The following is a 17,550-nucleotide window of genomic DNA, read 5'->3' on the forward strand; positions in this document are numbered from 1 at the left end:
GTATAACCAGGAGCTCCTTTCCCTCGTGTTGGCATCAGAACAATAGGAGTGCGCACTGTGGAAAGGCTATTGGCTGCTCCTGAAGGGACCACTTCATCAGCCAATAGCAGTGGGCGGAGCAGGGCGTAGGGGGAGGAAGTGACATGTGGTGAGAGGCGTTGAGTGACTCCACACTCAGTGGATGACCTCTCTCTTATAATGCCCCCTGTTTGAAATGCATATCCTCCCAATACACAGTGCCATCTCAGTCCTGCTCATAGCATCTGCCACACTGTCAGGAAGGTGAACAGATGCACAGTGGCCATTTCTGTAACCTGTATAAGACTCAATCCTTTATGTATGTGATGAACTGTACACAGGACACAGATCTGTATACAGTAGACTGAGATCTGTGAATGGAGCCATATCTTAAGCAAATAACATAGATTTAAGGTGTATGTGTTTGCATTCATGAGTATGTATGTACTTGTATGAGTGTATAAGTGTGTGTGTGTGTGTGTGTGTGTGTGTATGTGTGTGTGTGTATGAGTGTGTGTGTAAGTGTGTGTATATGTGTGTATAAGTGTGTGTGTGTGTGTGTGTGTGTGTGAGTGTGTGTGTGTGTGAGTGTGTGAGTGTGTGTGTGTGTGTGAGTGTGTGTGTGTGAGTGTGTGAGTGTGTGTGTGTGTGTGTGTGTGTGTGAGTGTGTGTGTGTGAGTGTGTGAGTGTGTGTGTGTGTGTGAGTGTGTGTGCGTGTGTGCGCGTGTGTGTGTGTGTGTGCGGTAGCTGTACCTGAGTGTGTGAAGGCTGTTTGCTCTCTCTGTCTCCCTGAAGCTTCAGCAGAGTGGGGACAACAGCAGGTCAGAGAGTCTCCGCCGTGTCACCCAGGCGCTGGCATCTCGGATGACAAACCCAGTGTCCCGGGGCCTGAGAACTGTTCCTCTGTCAATTCAGCTCAATTCAGATCAATTCAGGCAGATTTACGGCCACCACAAACACGGCATCTGCTGCGCCAGAGAGCCGGGGAAGTACATGGAAAAATAAAAATGTTAAATTAAGTACGCTTGTGATGATGAAGAAAGGAAAATAAATGCGGAAAATAAATTCTAACTATAGTACAGACAGGGGACTGAAATGACACAAATAATGGCTGTGTACAAAATAAGTGCCCATTAATGTAAGTAAATCATTATTGGTTGAGTCATTCACTGTCCCTCAGACTGTGGCAAGTGTCTGAGCGGGGTTGCCAGATTTGCTTCATGTGCGATAGAATCAGCACAACGTGAGCCTGTAGCCCTGCTGGCTCAGGGGGGAATCTGAGCTCATTAGTTGACATTGCAGGGCTGGGTGATGATAAGGGGGGAGGTCAGTGTTCTTAAAGTGTTCCTTTTCTCAGGGCATCTTCGCAGGCACTGAAATGAAGGGAGAGACAGGGAAACAGAGACAGGGAGAACGTTTTAGTAGCTGCTGTTTTTGACATCTGAGGTTATTAAGGACAGCCTCTGTTGGGACAGCCAATTTGGTGTTTCTTTGTTTAGTGTTTGTTGTCAGAAAGGCAGCGTATAATTTAGGTGATGGGCCCAATTTGAACATCATTTCAGGGGGGGTGGGGGGGGGGTTAGGAACCTGGCACATCCATCCCCTCCTGAAGAGGAGCTGAAGCACATCTCCTCATGAAGCAAGCTGGGCTGTTGCTAAGCGATGGAAACTGGGGGTTCAAGCACATAAACAACAACAATCGAGTTCCACCCTCAGCCAGCCGGGGGGTGGAATTCAAACGCAGCTGGTTAAGCATCCGAAAATCCCCCTGTCTTTGTCTCTGCGGTAGATGTTACGACACGACGCACAGCAGAAAATGGCGGGATGGATGTGCACGGACCTGTTCTTTGTGTTGGCAAACCCAGCCTTGCAGCAGTAATGCTGTCAATGCGCTCAAAGCGTTCAGCAGAGCGTTGCGAGCCGCTGAGTCAAAAGGATGCAGATTATTCCTCTTTTTATTAATGCGGGTGACTTGCACTCCCTTCCTGTTGAACTCTGACTCACTGTGGCTGGCTGAGCCTCTCACTCTGGTCCTGCTGGTCTGGTCGTATTGGCTGTTAGGGAGGTCAGCCCCTGTGGGGGGGGGGGGGGGGGGGGGGGGGCGCGGTTGCGGTTGGTTGGTCGGGGAGGGGTGATGAGGGTGTTCTCTCTGCAGTCTTTGTGATAAGAATCAGGCCCTACAGGTAGAGCTGGGTGCTCTCTCAATACTGACATTGTTCCCTGTGTAACGACACTTATCCCTCTACCAAACCACAGCCCGCCCCCAGACCGATGATGTCACGGGATGGGGGCAGGGGGAGGGGGGCAAAGGGGCCACAGTGCTGCCCTCAGGGGCTTCCACATCTCTCCTCACTGCCCCCTCTCTGCCGGCCCCACCCATACAGGCAAGAGGAGGAGAGAGAGCTAGCCATTGATTCCAGCAGAGCTCTGACCCCCAGGGCTCCACCGCATTCTTAGACACTATGTCAGGAAGAGTGATGTCACGACCAGGCAGAAAGTTCCGGGCCCAAACTCGGCCCAGATTTGGGGGGGGTGGGGGGTTAACTCTACAACAGAGGAACATTGTGTGTCTCACCAGCAGCATAGAGCTGTAGTTACAACAAAGGGCTCAGACTGTGGGTGATGGGAACGAGTCCAGTCGGTCCAATAGCTGCTCTTCAAAGAACGCAAGAGTGAGAAGTCAGAGAGAACGCAATATGTGAATCTGTGAGCATTTAGAAGCACAATGGAAAGGAAAATGAGCAAATCACTGCAATGGGACATTAGTTCAAACACGTTTCTTTACTGGCCTTTTTGCTGGTAAACTAAACATTCCACCCTCTGTGCTTTATCTTTAGTATATAGTAATACTAACCACACTGGCAGGGGCAGTCGAATCATTACACTAGGAAGACCACAGAGCTGTTATTTTTTTGCCCTTAACTTGTTTGTGAGCCACACTGAAGCTGTTTTGATATGAAAGGACACAAAAGCTGAAATTCGTTGGAGAAGGCGCACACACACACACACACACACACACACACACACACACGCACACACATTTACATTTATTCATTTGGCAGACGCTTTTATCCAAAGCGACTTACATAGGTTACAGTTCTTTACAATGTTATCCATTTATACAGCTGGGTATTTACTGAGGCAACTGTGGGTTAAGTACTTTGCCCAAGGGTACAGCAACAGTGTCCCAGCGGGGATTGAACTGGCAACCTTTCGGTTACGAGTCCTGCTCCTTAACCACTATGCGACACTGCTGCCCACACACGCACACTCCGAAGTCTGTGTCTCACACTGGTGAACTCACTTTCCAGCAACAGCTCAGGTTCCAGGCAATCAGCCATGAACCTGCAGTGAAGAGCGGTGCTCTCCGCCTTCATCTGAGGCCGCCATTGGAGAGCCTGCCCACAGGACAACTCATCAGCCTCCTCCAACTGGCTTTTCCCTTCCCTCATTTTCCCTCCATCAGTCTTTTTCTTCCAATTTCCTGTCCCTTCCCCTTCCAAATCTATTCTAATTGTTGCCACAGCAACTGACCGGCTGCGCTGCAGGCCGTGTCCACTCGGTGACGCGGCGACGCGGTCATGTTACCGAGAGACAGAGTGACCTCGCCAGGACAACACAACGGGAGACAGAAGGTGACGGGTCACGTTTGGGTCACCAAACGTCCCTCTTCCTCAGGCGTCGGACGCCGGTTCCAGGGACAGGGACTGTTTCACCTGCATGGCATAACGCAGCGGTAAACAGTCCCAGTGGGCAGGCGCACAGACCTTGGCTCTCCCCCAGATTGCTGTCACGCCAGAGAGAGATATCGCTGATTGTGGCAGGAGCTGAAGAGCGGAATAACAGCTGATTTTGTTGTGCCTGCCTCGAGTGCCTCTGTCACTGGCTGATCATCTGGATGCCCGGAGGGTTGGCTCCCCCAACCCCCCCCCCCACACTGGAAGGCATGTTTCACAGTATGGGATTCAGTCTGCAGCATGCACTGGCAGCTCCTGAATGAATAATTTGCCTCATACCTCCCTCCCACACGCACCCCAACAATGATACGCCTGAGCACAAAGGTTCCTGTATTTACCTCTTCACAGGGCACAGGCATACAGTCGGATGCAGAGGACGCTTTTGTGGGCAGCCACATAACCTGTGACATATAAAAGGCGACGCCCCTGTTGCATTGTGGGAGATGGCTGAATATGCTGAATGGACAATCGGATCCCTACGGAGTTGCTCGCTGACAATTACAAGCCGGGCAGTGGGGCCCGAGAGCTCAGCTACGACACGCGCTGATTTGTGTCTGAATCTGTTTTCCTGTGAATAGAAAATCAAGTGCCATTAAAGCCGAAAGATTGTTTCCTTGTCCCCCCCCACCTTCATTTGTGTCCCTTTCTCCTTGCCAAGGAGTGGGGCCTCTTCAGTGATGAGGAGACGCTGGTCTTGAATAGATAGTTAATCTAGCCGTGCTGTCTTTAATGGTGGGGTTTCCGGGAAGTCTCCGGGAAAATGATATGACCAACAGATGGGCCAGATACAAAGCACATCCAACACGCAACAGTCTGACTGCAGGTCACCTGCCCACATTTTATTTTTCTTTGAAGCTTGAAACGAGCATGTGATCTTTATCTCCGGTGCTTTGTGTTTGCGCTTCCTCGTCATGCGTTCTCCACCTTCTCCCGTCTCCTAAAGCAAGTGAACAAACACTCAGAGTGCTGTGTATTTAATAAATGAACATATTTACAGTTTAAATGTCCCGGCGATCGCTGGAAGACAGGCAGACATCCTGCCCAGTTGGAAGGAAAACGATTCACTGAGAAATTCACGTCCATGAGAAATAGAGGAGAATCCGGATCTCTTTAAATGAAATGAGGTCACTCCGGCTTCCATCATGGAGGAAGCCCTGGTGATCACTGTGGCCTGTATTCAAATCACAGCACCGGTCTGGCTGACAGTGTGGATTAAGCGATCTCTATTTAACCATCGGTGAAAACTCACAGGAGTGAGGAAACGTCAGCTGCTGTGTTTTGAAGTAACTCACATCAGATCCCCCATGATTGCACCGCATGCTCTTCCTCGGCCTCTTGTAGCTTTAATTTTTGCATTTGTTGGAATAAACTCCCATAATACTTTGTGGCCGTAGACCTGTGTGTTCTGTGCGTCAGAGCACTTTTGAAGACATTTGAAGACATTTCAAAGGTTGATTTTTATCTTTGACTGTTTCTCACAAACACAAAACACAACTGAAAAAAAGAATTTGATCGCAGCCGGCGCCCATGAAATATCTTCCTTAATATAGCGCACAGACAGAGCCACATACACCCAAAATCCAGACGGTAAACAGGAAGCGCGAACAATGCCTGGCCATCTCTTTATGCTTTTTTGGAGCGTCTGAGACAGTGCATCTCAGAGCTCAGTGTGACGCACTATAAGCTGAAGCTGATTGTTTAGATGTTCAGCTGCTCTCGAAGAAGTCAAGCAAAACGGAACTGGCATAATTACCTCTTCTGAACAAAACACAAACAAACACAAAGCTTGTGTTCTCGCTCAATTTACCTGGAGACTGTGGAACGACAGAGCGGTCACATCAAAGCTGGGAGGGGGCAGAACAGGTGACCGGGGGTGGAAGAGGAACTAAAGACAGACAGAAATGTACTACTGGATATAATGACAGGTCCTTCCATTTCATTTAAGTTTTGCTTCTCTTATCTGTTTATTTTCTTTCTTCTCTGCCTTTTCTTGTTGACTGCCTTCTTTTGTGTCTTTAAATGAGCATTTCTCCTCGTTGTGGTCTATGATTAAAAAGATAAATAAAAAATAAAAATAAAAAAGAAGAAAGAAGGAAGAAAAGAGAAGAAAAAAGACAGCAGGGCTATGTTTGAAGGGGTAATGCTTAGTTTGGACAGGGAACAAGATGTTCCCCTCCCTGTGATCCCCTCTGTGCTGATATGACTGAGCTTCATGGACCCCATGCAGCTTTGAGCAGGCATGGCAAGGCCAGACAGGTTCCCAAACTGCTCCTTGGCCCACGGTCTCTCAGAAGCTGGATCTAGTCGAAAAGGAAGGGGAGATGACAATGCCAGCTTCCTGGAGGGCCTCTCGTGTTTCAGAGGGATCCGCGGCTGGTTTCTGCTGCATCGTGCTCTGTGGAAAGTGAGCACCTGTGTGTGTGTGTGTGTGTGTGTGTGTGTCTGTGTGTGTGTGTGTGTGTGTGTGTGTGTGTGTGTGTGTGTCTGTCTGTGTGTGTGTGTGTGTGTGTGTGTCTGTGTGTGTGTGTCTGTCTGTGTGTGTGTGTGTGTGTCTGTGTGTGTGTGTGTGTGTGTGTGCGTGTGTGTGTGTGTGAGTGTGAGTGTGTGTGTGCGTGTGTGTGCGGTAGCTGTTCATGAGTATGTATGTACTTGTATGTGTGTGTGTATGTGTGTGTATATGTGTGTATAAGTGTGTGTGTGTGTGTGTGTGTGTGTGTCTGTCTGTGTGTGTGTGTGTGTGTGTGTGTGTGCATGTGTGTGTGTGTGTGTGTGTGTCTGTCTGTGTGTGTGTGTGGGGGGGGGGTATTACTGTGTGTGTGTGTGTGTGTGTGTGTGTGTGGGTATTACTGTGTGTGCGTGTGTGTGTCTGTGTGCGTGTGTGTGTGTGTGTGTCTGTGTGTCTGTGTCTGTGTGTGTGTGTGTGTGTGTGTGTCTGTGTGTCTGTGTCTGTGTGTGGGTATTACTGTGTGTGTGTCTGTCTGTATGTGTGTGTGTGTGTGTGTGTGTGTGTGTCCCTGTACATGTGCGTTATGTATGTGTGCATGTAGGTACATGTGTGCCTGTGTGTTCATGTGTTTGCGTGTGTGTGTGTGTGCATGTGTGCATGTGTGCTTGTGTGTGTGCACATGTGTGCGAGTGTGCACGTGTGTGTATGTGTGTGTGCACACGCTGGCAGAAGAGCGTCACTCGTGCATGCGTGTTTGTGTGTGAGATAACATTTGTTTGCTGAACCTCCCCTTGAGCGTGTTGGTGAGGTCCTGGTGAGTTCAGAGTACTGCAGCTCTACAGCGTGCTGAGGAAGAGTTAGTGTGAGTGTGTGTGGCGGGGGAGTGGGGGAAAGGGGGGGGGGGGCTCTTCTGTAGACATTAACTGGAAAGTAAGATTCCTAATTCCGTCTCATTTTTGGTCATTTAAAACCCCCTCTTCTCTTCAGTGTCTTGCCTGATCCCACTCACCCCTCTGATAAGTTCTTTTATTATTTAGGGCTTCGGCGCGGGTTGTCTGAAAAAGGACCTCAAGAACGTCTACATTCACATATCTTCATTACCAGCCTGATTAATTATGTGCTGCCTTTCACAGTCCTCTGTAAAATATTAACAGTGGAAATTTAAGGGGAAAATTGAAGCTGAATAATATGGAGAGAAATGTTCTGCTAAAATGTATGAGGAGCATTTCACTTGATTAAAGCTTCTGGTAAAAAAGCATGCATAGGCATCTTTTTGGATAACAATTTAGCCTCTGATTCAGCCAAACTGTTTGCTAGATTTTAGGTAAAATAATTGTGTCAGAATAAGATCATTGCCAAACCAAAGTCAAAACTGGGCAGCACGCTAGTGTCACAGTGATTTTTAGTACTTTTACATTTGTTGACCTTTGACCCTTACACACAAAATAGATCTCCAAACTCCATTAGAGAGGAGCACATCAGAGTCTTTGTTCAAATTTAAAATAATTTCAGCTCTGATCATAGGCTGCTGTGGCGGCAGATCAACACGTATCTGTCTCCTGTGTGGGTGACGGATACGTGTTGATGAGCTGATCATTAGATTATATGGAAAACGACTCAAAGTGCCCTTTAAAATGCCCTCTTATCTGAAGTCAACACGCTCCTGCAGTTCCCCGTCTTCACCAGCAGGGTGAGCACTGTGCTCTGAGAAGTGGAGACAGTTGAAGGGAAGCTGAGTATGACCTCATCAAGGTGTATGTTCCGGAGCTGGACTGTCAGACCTGAGATATTCTGTTTCCGCGGGTAAACTCCGGTAGGGAACAGCCTGTGAGGTTGGGTCCTTCTGAAGCAGCACCTCTCCAAAATCCAAATTCTGCCTACGCTGGGGCCTAGCAGTAAAGCCTCTGAAATGCTTCCCTCAGTATTAATTATTCATGTCAATGTTAATTAGAGCAAACAAAAACCCACCTAGAGTGAGGAGACCAGAGAGTAATTGGGTCGGGATGATGTTTTCTTCCTCCGCGGCTATCCATGAGAATTTCACATTTTATCTGCGTGTTGCATGTTCCCCACTCTCTCACCGTGGCAGCAGAAGTCCAGAGCGCTTTCCTATTGGTCAGTGCAGTGTGTCACGTGATGTTCAGCCTGCACGGGATTATGTGAAACATGAGAACTTCTATAGTGTTCTCCATAGAACAAATAGTAGCCCCCCCAAAGCCTGGACTCTGGATCAGTTTCAGCTTCTTCTGTAAGATGTTTGCAGTTTGGATTAGGGGTCGGCTTAGCTGTACCCGGGTCAGTGTTTGAGGGCCACTTTTCACAAAGGGCATTTTGGAAGGTGGAGTCTGTGGCTGTCCCTGAAGACAGTCCTGTTTTGTTGTGAGTAGCTCCCTGCTGAAAATACATGTGAATGGCCTGTTGTTGCTCCCCACCCATGTGATGAGAGTTACTGCCGCACTGTTTCAGGAAGGCTTCCCTGAACCTTACCTGCTTATTAGAAAGCCTGTGTTTCTTGCATGGCAGTGCCTGACCAAAGCAATGACCTTTATGAGAGACCCATTAATTTGCTTTCTGCGGCTCTCAGAACCGCTGATGATCTGCGTTTGGCCAGCCGAACAGACGTCGTTGTAAAGCAGTTTGCCATTAGATACAGTCATTTTCCTCCAGCCAAGCAACAAGACAAATCTGCCCTGTGTGGTAAGCTTTGGAGAGTCATTACGGCACTGGCTAGCTATGGATCGAGGAGGGATTGTCGGATATAGAGACCCGAATTACTCCTCCCCCCAACCAATTTCCCGGGATAAAGGCACAGGGCAGGCAGATCTGCTTAAGGGCTCCGCCAAGGACGTGAATATCATTTGGAGAGCCAGAGAAATGGAGACATACGCAGGCTTTCAGACATACATACAGTCATGCTGAATGGCCAGGGCAATACAGGAAGCCAGCGATGTGTTGTCCTTGTTCTTCATCACAACACCATTAAGCCAATTCGCACTGAAAGGGCGGTTTGTGTCTGGAGAGACAGTGTAGAGTGCTGGGCTGGGAGGACGGGCTTTGCACGAACCCAAACCATCTCAAACAGCAGATTGGAGATAAACATTATCCACAGAGTCATTTTAATATAGAGATGAATATGCTGCAATTTTAAGCACCCCCCCCCTCCCCTCCCGGGAGAGAGAACAGAATAATGGCCACAGAGCAAACAATGGTGCTGTTATCAAACATATTTTTTTCTTACCAGACATAATAAGTGACAAATAATAAGCTGAAGAAATTTTATAAATGATGAAAGGGCCTGCAACAACAATACAGGCAAAGTTTTTTTTTTTTCATTTTACAGTCAGTGATATCCAAAGGCTATTTGTGTTTATGAAATGGCCAGTCCTGATATGTAAAATATATTTCGGGTTAAATTTAGTTTTTAGGCAAATTGGAAATAAAATTGATTGAAAATTAAATTGGCTGGCTCTTATTTTCTGAATTTGAAATGAGCGTTTTTTTTTTTTTGAATGTGCATATAAATCAATTTCTTTGTTGTCTATCTTAACTGGCATGTTCCTGCAAAATGTCATTTAATCTGAGCGATTTGATTGTGGTTTTAAGCAAAAAAAGGTGTGAGCATCCTGGCAGACGGGAATGCTAATTCGCACACACTTTGCTCGTCAATACTGCCTATGCGATGCCTAAAGCGATTGGGAGATATTCAGCGAGGATTTCAGACTACGTAATTAGACCATGTTTGTGAATAGCGCCTGACACCTACGAAAAGGAGTCAGCCGAGGTAAGTTGGGTATTCCAAAGATGTTTATTCGCCTTTTTTGTAGACACTGACGGGTATTTAAAGCCAAATGTTGTGAATTAAATTTACAAGTCAATTGCTTTGTAATTCTTCCCCACGCCAATAAGCAGCATTTGCACATTTACAGCAGATGAATAGGAGGTAGCTTTTTCATTGGAGGCGATTCAATATTTTTGTTTGATGAGGAGAAATATAACTTGCGCTTCATGTAAATATGAGGCAATGTCTCCCCCTTTTAACTACGACAGCTATCATAAATTTCTATATATTTGTATGGTCCGACATGGTATCAGATAGGCTACACTATTGTTGTTCAAAACAGCAACGACCATAATAATAATAACAATAACATTATCGAATTGTAGGCTATTATTACTGGTTGACTTTGAATATCACAGTTTGAATATCACAACAAGATTCAATGCAGACTTGTTTCAGCATGAATTTAGCAATTTAGATGTAACTACTACGGAAAACAAGCAGATGTCGAAACATATTCTCGATTTAATTCCTAAAGTTCCTCGGGTTTGCGGGATGCAGCGTTTGTTATTGGTGGTGACGTAGGACCCCCCGCCCCCTCCCCTCGTGTGGAGCTGCTGTCTCTGCGATTCCCAAACTGGTCTTCTGCTTTCAGTGTTTATCTGGTCGTCATGGCGGAGGGACGTGGAGAGCAACTGCCTCAGCCGCCGCTGCATCTATCTTTACCCCCGGCCAGCAAGCGACCGTGCTTGCGTCCCGCTCCCCGAGGCCCGGGTCCAGGGCCCGGGCCGGGTTTTTCGAACTCTCGGTTGCGCAGCCCGGAGTCTCTGTTGGACTGTGCCGCTAAGGCCGTTGCGGAGAAATGGGCCTTCGAGAGGGTGGAGGAGCGCTTCGAGCGGATCCCGGAGCCGGTGCAGCGCCGCATCGTCTACTGGTCCTTCCCGAGGAACGAAAGGGAAATCTGCATGTATTCGTCGTTTCAGTGCCGCGGAGCCGGCGAGGAGGGTCCCGTTGTCGGCTCGGGAGCTCCCGTTGGATCTGGGGCCGTCCCCGGTGGAGTACCCAGCGCTGTGGGGACCGCGGGGGCAGGGGCAGGGGATGGACTGCCTTTCCGCAGGGGAATCCGGCTTTTGGAGAGCGGTTGCGTGGAAAATGTGCTGCAAGTCGGTAAGTGGAGCAAAAGCTCTATCCGCCGACGTCGGCGTCGTCTCCTTTTTCCCCCAAAAGCTTACAAGCCCCTCAAAGCGCAAACTTTGCCAAATTGCCAAAGAGGAATTGCGTACGCTTTGTTTGGAAACAAATGGAAGTTGTATAAAAAGTTGACTTTATGTGCTTTGTACATCTAAAACATGTGCCACACGATTTCCGTTTGGGTTAAATGTACTTCTAGCTTTCCACAATGTATACCTGTCTGTTGGGCTACGGAAAAGCGACGCTGATCTCTATCAGCTTTTTAAATTTTAAAGGGCTGCCTTTTTGCCGATTGAATAGGCGGTTTCTTGCTATGGAACCGAAACGAAGCCATCACCTATTATTGTTCACGTGGAGTGTATGAAATTGTTGTTTTTTCCCCATATAACATAGATAATAAAGATCATTTCGTTATTAAAGCTCCCTTATTTCCCCTATGTGTTTCAGTAGTCGTCGTAGCACCGTTCTCGTCACATTTCTGGGGGCCTTTTTCCGATAAGGGTTACATTCTTTCCTCTCTCGGTGGAAAAAAATGCAGACGCTGTCACAATGGAGCAGTATTGACCATTGATAAGGATTTTTTTACTTTGTAGTTTTAAACGTAGCGTGTTTATTTTGAGAACATTTGTCGGTGTTTGGAGGAGGGGGTGATTTCACACAACGGCGACAATTGAATCTCTTATTAAAATTTAGCCAGTGTAATCCGCTTTGATCTTTTTTGTCGTATCCGTCTTTTGTTTATTTGCTCTTGTTGGACAAGACAAAGGGTTCTTATCCGATTTAATTCAACACATATTTCCAGCCAGCACACGCAAGTAAATAGCGAGTTGTTTAGTTACAGGGGAGTCGTTTACATTTAGCTTTACGATTTAAACGCGATTCTTCGTGTAAGAGCCTTTGGGTACCGGTTACCCTACACAATAGCTTGCTGGTTATGATAAATGATCGATACCCGTCTCGCTAAAGCGAAGGAGATCGCTGCAGCGCAGCGGGGGTTTTTGCAAACGCCTGACATTTTTCGCGTTTCTGTTACCTCTGTGTTTTCAACGATGAGAAGATTTTAAATGTAAAACGTAAACATACTATGCGATCTTACAAATGAATGATGAGTTTGTTTGGTTGGTTCAAGCCAGGGTATACAAGGCTATCTCGGCTTTAGCCGTCTAATGGGATATTGTCGACGAGAGAAGTATAGTAAATGATTTTTTGGACGCTGTATAATTAGTTCAGCCACCTTCGGGTACAGTATTTGTGTTTCGAAGACTTTTTGATTTGGTATCGTTTGCTTCTCATTGAGTTGTTTCGAGTGTATGTGGGCTTATCTTACACAATAGTCAGCATTTACGGTAATTTACACTTAAAACGGCATTGTGCGTTTTCTCTCCCCTTTCCCAAAAAATATTCAGTTCCTTTGTACTTAAACTGTGAATTACAGATGTTAAGTTTTATAGGTCCAAACATGAAATTGCAGTTCAGTTATTGTAGTTAGAATATACCGAAATGCTTTAAGTGTTTGACGGACCTTCATGCTCCGTGAATGAGTAATTAATCATTTTTGCGAATATTACACATCCTTGACATAACAGAGGTAGGAAACCCCCAGCCTCCAGCTGCCCAAGGTGTTATGAATTAAGAGAAAACACAGGCTACACATGCCTTTCGTAAAATAATGAACCCCTGATTCATTTTCCCTCACAAAGATCTCCTGTGTTGCCTGCAGAAGGCTGTATGTCTGGAAATGTGATAAGTTGGCTGTAACGAAGTAACGTGGGCACACATTTAAAGTCCTTGAAAGGCTTGGTTCATGAAAGACCGCACTCTCTTCATGTTAGCTTTAAATTCAATATTTATAGCTTATTTTCTTAACCGCAATCATGTTGATAGAGTAATTGGATTTTATGTCCGGCTAAAATAAGATGTTTTCCCTCACGTTTGGAGACAGGCGCAGAAACATGCTGGACACAGTAAGGCTTCTAATGGAATGATCTGGTTCTCGATCTGGAGTTTCTGCTCCCTAGCATTGGCCTTTCTCCTGGACCCCTCTCAGGACAGAGCGAAGAGTTCAGCGTCGCTCCTGTCACCATTTCTGGGTTGGTTAGTCACGAACACAACATCTGAATATCTTTGGAGATGAATTTCAGTGGCATTAAAAGTTGTATTTGTAGCAAGCTGAAAAGCAGGTTTATCCTGTACACGCGTCAGGATGTTTCGGGTAACAACTCCACACCTTTCTTTCCGAGCTCGTCGTTTCCGTCGGAGTGCGCTCCTCAACCTAGAGTTGACAGCAGATGGGGAAAACGAGGGGGGTTGGGGGGTGGCACGAAAATGGAGGAACCAGCAGAGGAAGCCCACCCCTATCAAGGCAACGTTTCATCAAAGTGGTGTAAAAGGTGTAAAAATAAGCTACAGATGGCGACGGCTGGTGTAGTGCCGGCTCCTGGGGGGAGTGTTGGGAAGCTGGGTGGAGCGAGTCCACACTACCCCCTGCCACTCCGCTGACACACCGAGCTGGTCCAATCAGCAGCCAGGCAGCGGCGCCAGGGCCCGGGCCACATTCGGGCTCTCCAGTCAGCCCGGCTATATTCGTCACCCAGGCAAAAGCTGTCTGCTCTCTTCTCCTTCTGAGTGTGGTGTCTTCAGGGGCTCTTGATTTCGTTATTAGTCAAACCCTTTTTTCGATTTAGGTTTTTCTGTTGTAATTTGATAACGGTATTGCATTTTGAGTAATAATTTTGACAGTGCTGGTTTAGATTGGGTCAGATGTAAAAAAGAAAAAGGTAAATTGATGGTTCTCTAAAAGCTACCTCGGCAGTTCTGTGGTGTTTGGAGATAGTGTTTTCTTATGTACATATGTAACGGCTCTGTATTTATGAAAAGGCAGACCACACAATCTGAAAAGCCGAGACTAGATTTCTAACTGCTTACCCATAAGCAGATGCAGGAAGAGGGCACCTCTGGTCTTGTCGGCATTTATGTAAGTCACATGCTAGGGCCCATTTTCCATTTACGAAAATTCAGCTCATTTAGTCTCTCCTTTTGATAGTCGTATCAGCACTTTGTCACACCAGCACCATGGAGTCTAAAGTTGCAATCTTATCGGTATTAGTGTTGCACGTTAGTGTAGCTTATCGTACCAGCAATATTTGATCAACTAACATGTAAATGATGTTTGCTCTGAAATGTCAAACCAGTCTGCTGTACTGGATTGAACTTTGTATTGGAAGAGTGTATGTTGTGTGGGCCATTGACCATTCAACCGTATCTGCGGTTATATATTGAGGTTTCTCTTTTTTCCCCTCTGAATGTTTTCAGTGAGACTTTTTTTATTCACAAAGGAATTTGATGTAGTGAACGAGGGGCATATCTTTTATTGAAAGCGGCAGAATTTCCATTCTCTTTTAGTAGTTCCAGCCCCAGCTCATCTTTTACCTGAGTATTGTCAGTGGAGCAGGAGGGATGTGCATTTTTTGGAAGAGCCGATAGTCTTCAGACAGAGCATACTGTTCTCTGGCATGGGTGCGATGAGTCCAATAATTTTTTACATTTTTTTTATCACTCTCCCTTTCAAATTGTTCTCCTCTGTGCTTCATGACAATACTATTCAGATTTCCTACAGAAAACAAAAACATAGACACAAAAACAACCCCCCAGTGAGGCCGGAGACGAGCGAACATCAGAGGAAAGCAGGGGTGCGGGAGAGGAAGGCGTGAGGATGCTCAAGGCTCAGCCTCCTTTCGGCACCCCTTTTAATTTTGGATTAAATTATTCTTTGTTCTTTTTTGTCTCCCCTTTCTCTGCCTCTCTTTGTCTTGGTTGAATGAGTCTGATGTGTGTGAATTGGAAAGGTTGAGAAGCATTGTGTGGGCATAAATGTTCTGAGAGCGTCGTGCGTATGACTGCGGTCGGCCCAGGCGAGGGAGGCCTGGGCCTGGTGCTTGTTGCTGGCAGAGGTGGGAGGGGGTCTGGGCCGTTCTCCTTCTTTCTCTCGTTCTTCTTAATGGCTTTCAGAAAGTTGGTGTGCTCCTATCTGCTCCACTTGAAATGTTGTAGGGTATGGTTTTGATGTAAGGACAGGCAGCCGGTTTTCCTTGAGCCGTCTGGTGTAGCCACTGAGACGAATGAGTCAATCAGGAGCGGGAAGCTCTCTTAATGTTATCGAGGGCAGGGGGGAGGGCGCCATTTTGGTGAGCTCTTCTCAGGGCCCCCGGTGCCTGGTCTGTCATAAGCGAACAGCCCACAGTGACCTTCTCAGCGGTGACAGCAGCAGAGCCCTCCGACAGGCACTGTGGAACTGGCGTTGTTTGCAGGTGAAGATTACATTGTTCCGCGTGACTCTGGGAACTTAACAAATCCGTCGCAACCGGAACAGACTTGTTTCTTGCGGCCCGTGTCTGGACTTCCACTCCTACTTCTTCAAGGGGTTGAATTCCAAAGAGACCAGAAAATAAGGCTGTCTGAAGCCTCGTTTGGGTGTTCTGGTTTGTGTTGTAAAAAAGGTGTTCATGGTGGCACATATGCTCGTGCAGGTGATGCCGGTGGCTTTTTCAGGGCCTTTTTCTGCTTTATGGAGGTACTGCAGCAAATGATGGCCGCCGGGCCCAGCCGCATTTTTAATTGCTTGTTCCTCCGCTCCCATTGTTTGATCTGGAATGTGACTGCTGACCACCTTGGCCCACGTCCACCCTTAAATTGCCCTGGACAATTTTCAAAAGGGGAGGCAATCAAGGCGAGACCGCATTCCACTTGTCTTGACTGGGATTAGCGCAAAGTCATAGCTTTACAAAACCTAGGGAGGGTTTAACACGTGAACCCCTTCTTCTGTATTTCCCAGAACCCCCCTCTCCAGCGGTCCCCCAGGTGACCCTCCGCCCGCCCGGGCCGCCACAGAGGCTTATTAAGTCCTCAGAGAGGAGGTCCCGGGTTTGAGTCAGGCTTGGGGATTACTGGGTCATGCTTTGTTGCCCAGCTGGACTACACTCCTGTTGTTCTGGGAGCGGGGGGTGGGGTGTAGTGTGGCCCACCATATTGACACAGAAAGCAGTGGGGAAGCAGGCCCCCTTTGTGAAGTCTCAATAACTTCCAAAGAGGAGAAGAAGCGAATTCCTGCGGGACTTAGCCCGGTCAGCCCTCTCTAAGAAGCAGTTTAGGCACACAGGCGTGCCTCCAGGCTGTACCCCCAAACCTCCCCCCGCTATGTCATGCCCAGCCTCGGGCCTCAGCTGTCTTGCTGTGATCTGAGGGAGGCCTAACTCCGCTGCTATAGACTTTGAGTAAGCGGAAGTGACTCCTCAACTCACCCCCCCCGGGCCTCAAAACGCTGCATGGTTTTTTTTTGTTTTTTTTTTTTGTGTAGAGGCGTCCTTCACGGTTCCTGCTTGGGCTGCCCTCCCTCTCAGTCTCAGAGCACGCCAACTCCTGCCCTTTGAAGCACTTTCGGCTGACGGGGTGTTTTCTCTCACTGAAATAGGTCTCTTTTTTAATGTCAGGGTTTTGGAAAGCATTTGGTGTTTTGTGGTTTGTCGAGAGCCGGGACGAGTTGAAAGAAGCAGCGCTCAAGCTCTGGGTGCTCGCCTCTTGTTTTTACGCTGACAAACACAAGGCTGTTGAAGCATGTCCGTTTTTCTTGGCAGTGACTTTGCTCAGCCCTTTTTCTCTCTTCTCTTCTCTTTTTTTTTTTTTTTTTGCTTTATTTGAGTCCTGTTTGTTATCTTTAGTGTAAAATGCAGCCACGCTCAAATGGAAATCATTTACATTCGTTATGTGTTTGCATAACACATTTGCCTTTCTCCCTTTCATTCAAAACGCAGATTTCACGCAGTCAAATTTTGGAAACGCACCACATTCCTACCATTCACCACCCGGATAGCTCTTCTAATTTGAGAAAACAATGTTCCTAATTAGATTTTCAAGTTTTTAATCAGAGATTTTTGGCTGTCAGATCAGATTACACATCACCCCAGATGAAAGCGCCTTTATTCTGTAGAAAGTTCCACTTAATTACATTATGAATCCAGATACACAGAGAAAGTAGTGGAAGTTGAAGCCCTCAGTTGGACTTTTTCCCCAGTAAAAAAAGGCTAACAAGATTTTCTCGGACTGCGAGGGTCTTGAGGATGTTTTCTTTGCGTGTGTGTGCCCATGCAAAGTGAGCTTGCATGTTCACTGTGTGTGTGTGTCTCTCTAGGGCAAACGCGTGGGGTAGCAGGCTTCAAGGGTGTGTGTGTCTGTGCAGTAAGTGCGGTTTCACAAACGTGTGTGTTTGCGTAAGATGTGTAGGTTGAAAGTATGTCTTGGCTATTTATGTGCAAGGGCAGGCTGGCTACAGGCTGGCTAGAGCTTGGTAGCAGACTGTCCCTTAGCAACACAGGGCCCCAGGCCTG

The 17,550-nt window shown here is 47.1% G+C and overlaps 1 protein-coding gene across 1 annotated transcript in view; it reads left to right on the top strand.

The window, feature by feature from the left end:
* The first annotated feature begins 10,630 nt into the window (after nt 1-10,630).
* The window catches only part of zswim5 (zinc finger, SWIM-type containing 5), a 56,640-nt gene continuing 49,720 nt past the window's right edge, over nt 10,631-17,550 (top strand). Inside the window, exon 1 of the mRNA XM_036554185.1 lies at nt 10,631-11,146. Coding sequence (XP_036410078.1) covers nt 10,651-11,146 — 496 coding nt within the window. The 5' untranslated portion in view covers nt 10,631-10,650. The remainder of the gene's footprint in view (nt 11,147-17,550) is intronic.

This window comes from Megalops cyprinoides, chromosome 20, assembly GCF_013368585.1.
Source record: "Megalops cyprinoides isolate fMegCyp1 chromosome 20, fMegCyp1.pri, whole genome shotgun sequence".
Taxonomy (NCBI): Eukaryota; Metazoa; Chordata; class Actinopteri; order Elopiformes; family Megalopidae; genus Megalops; species Megalops cyprinoides.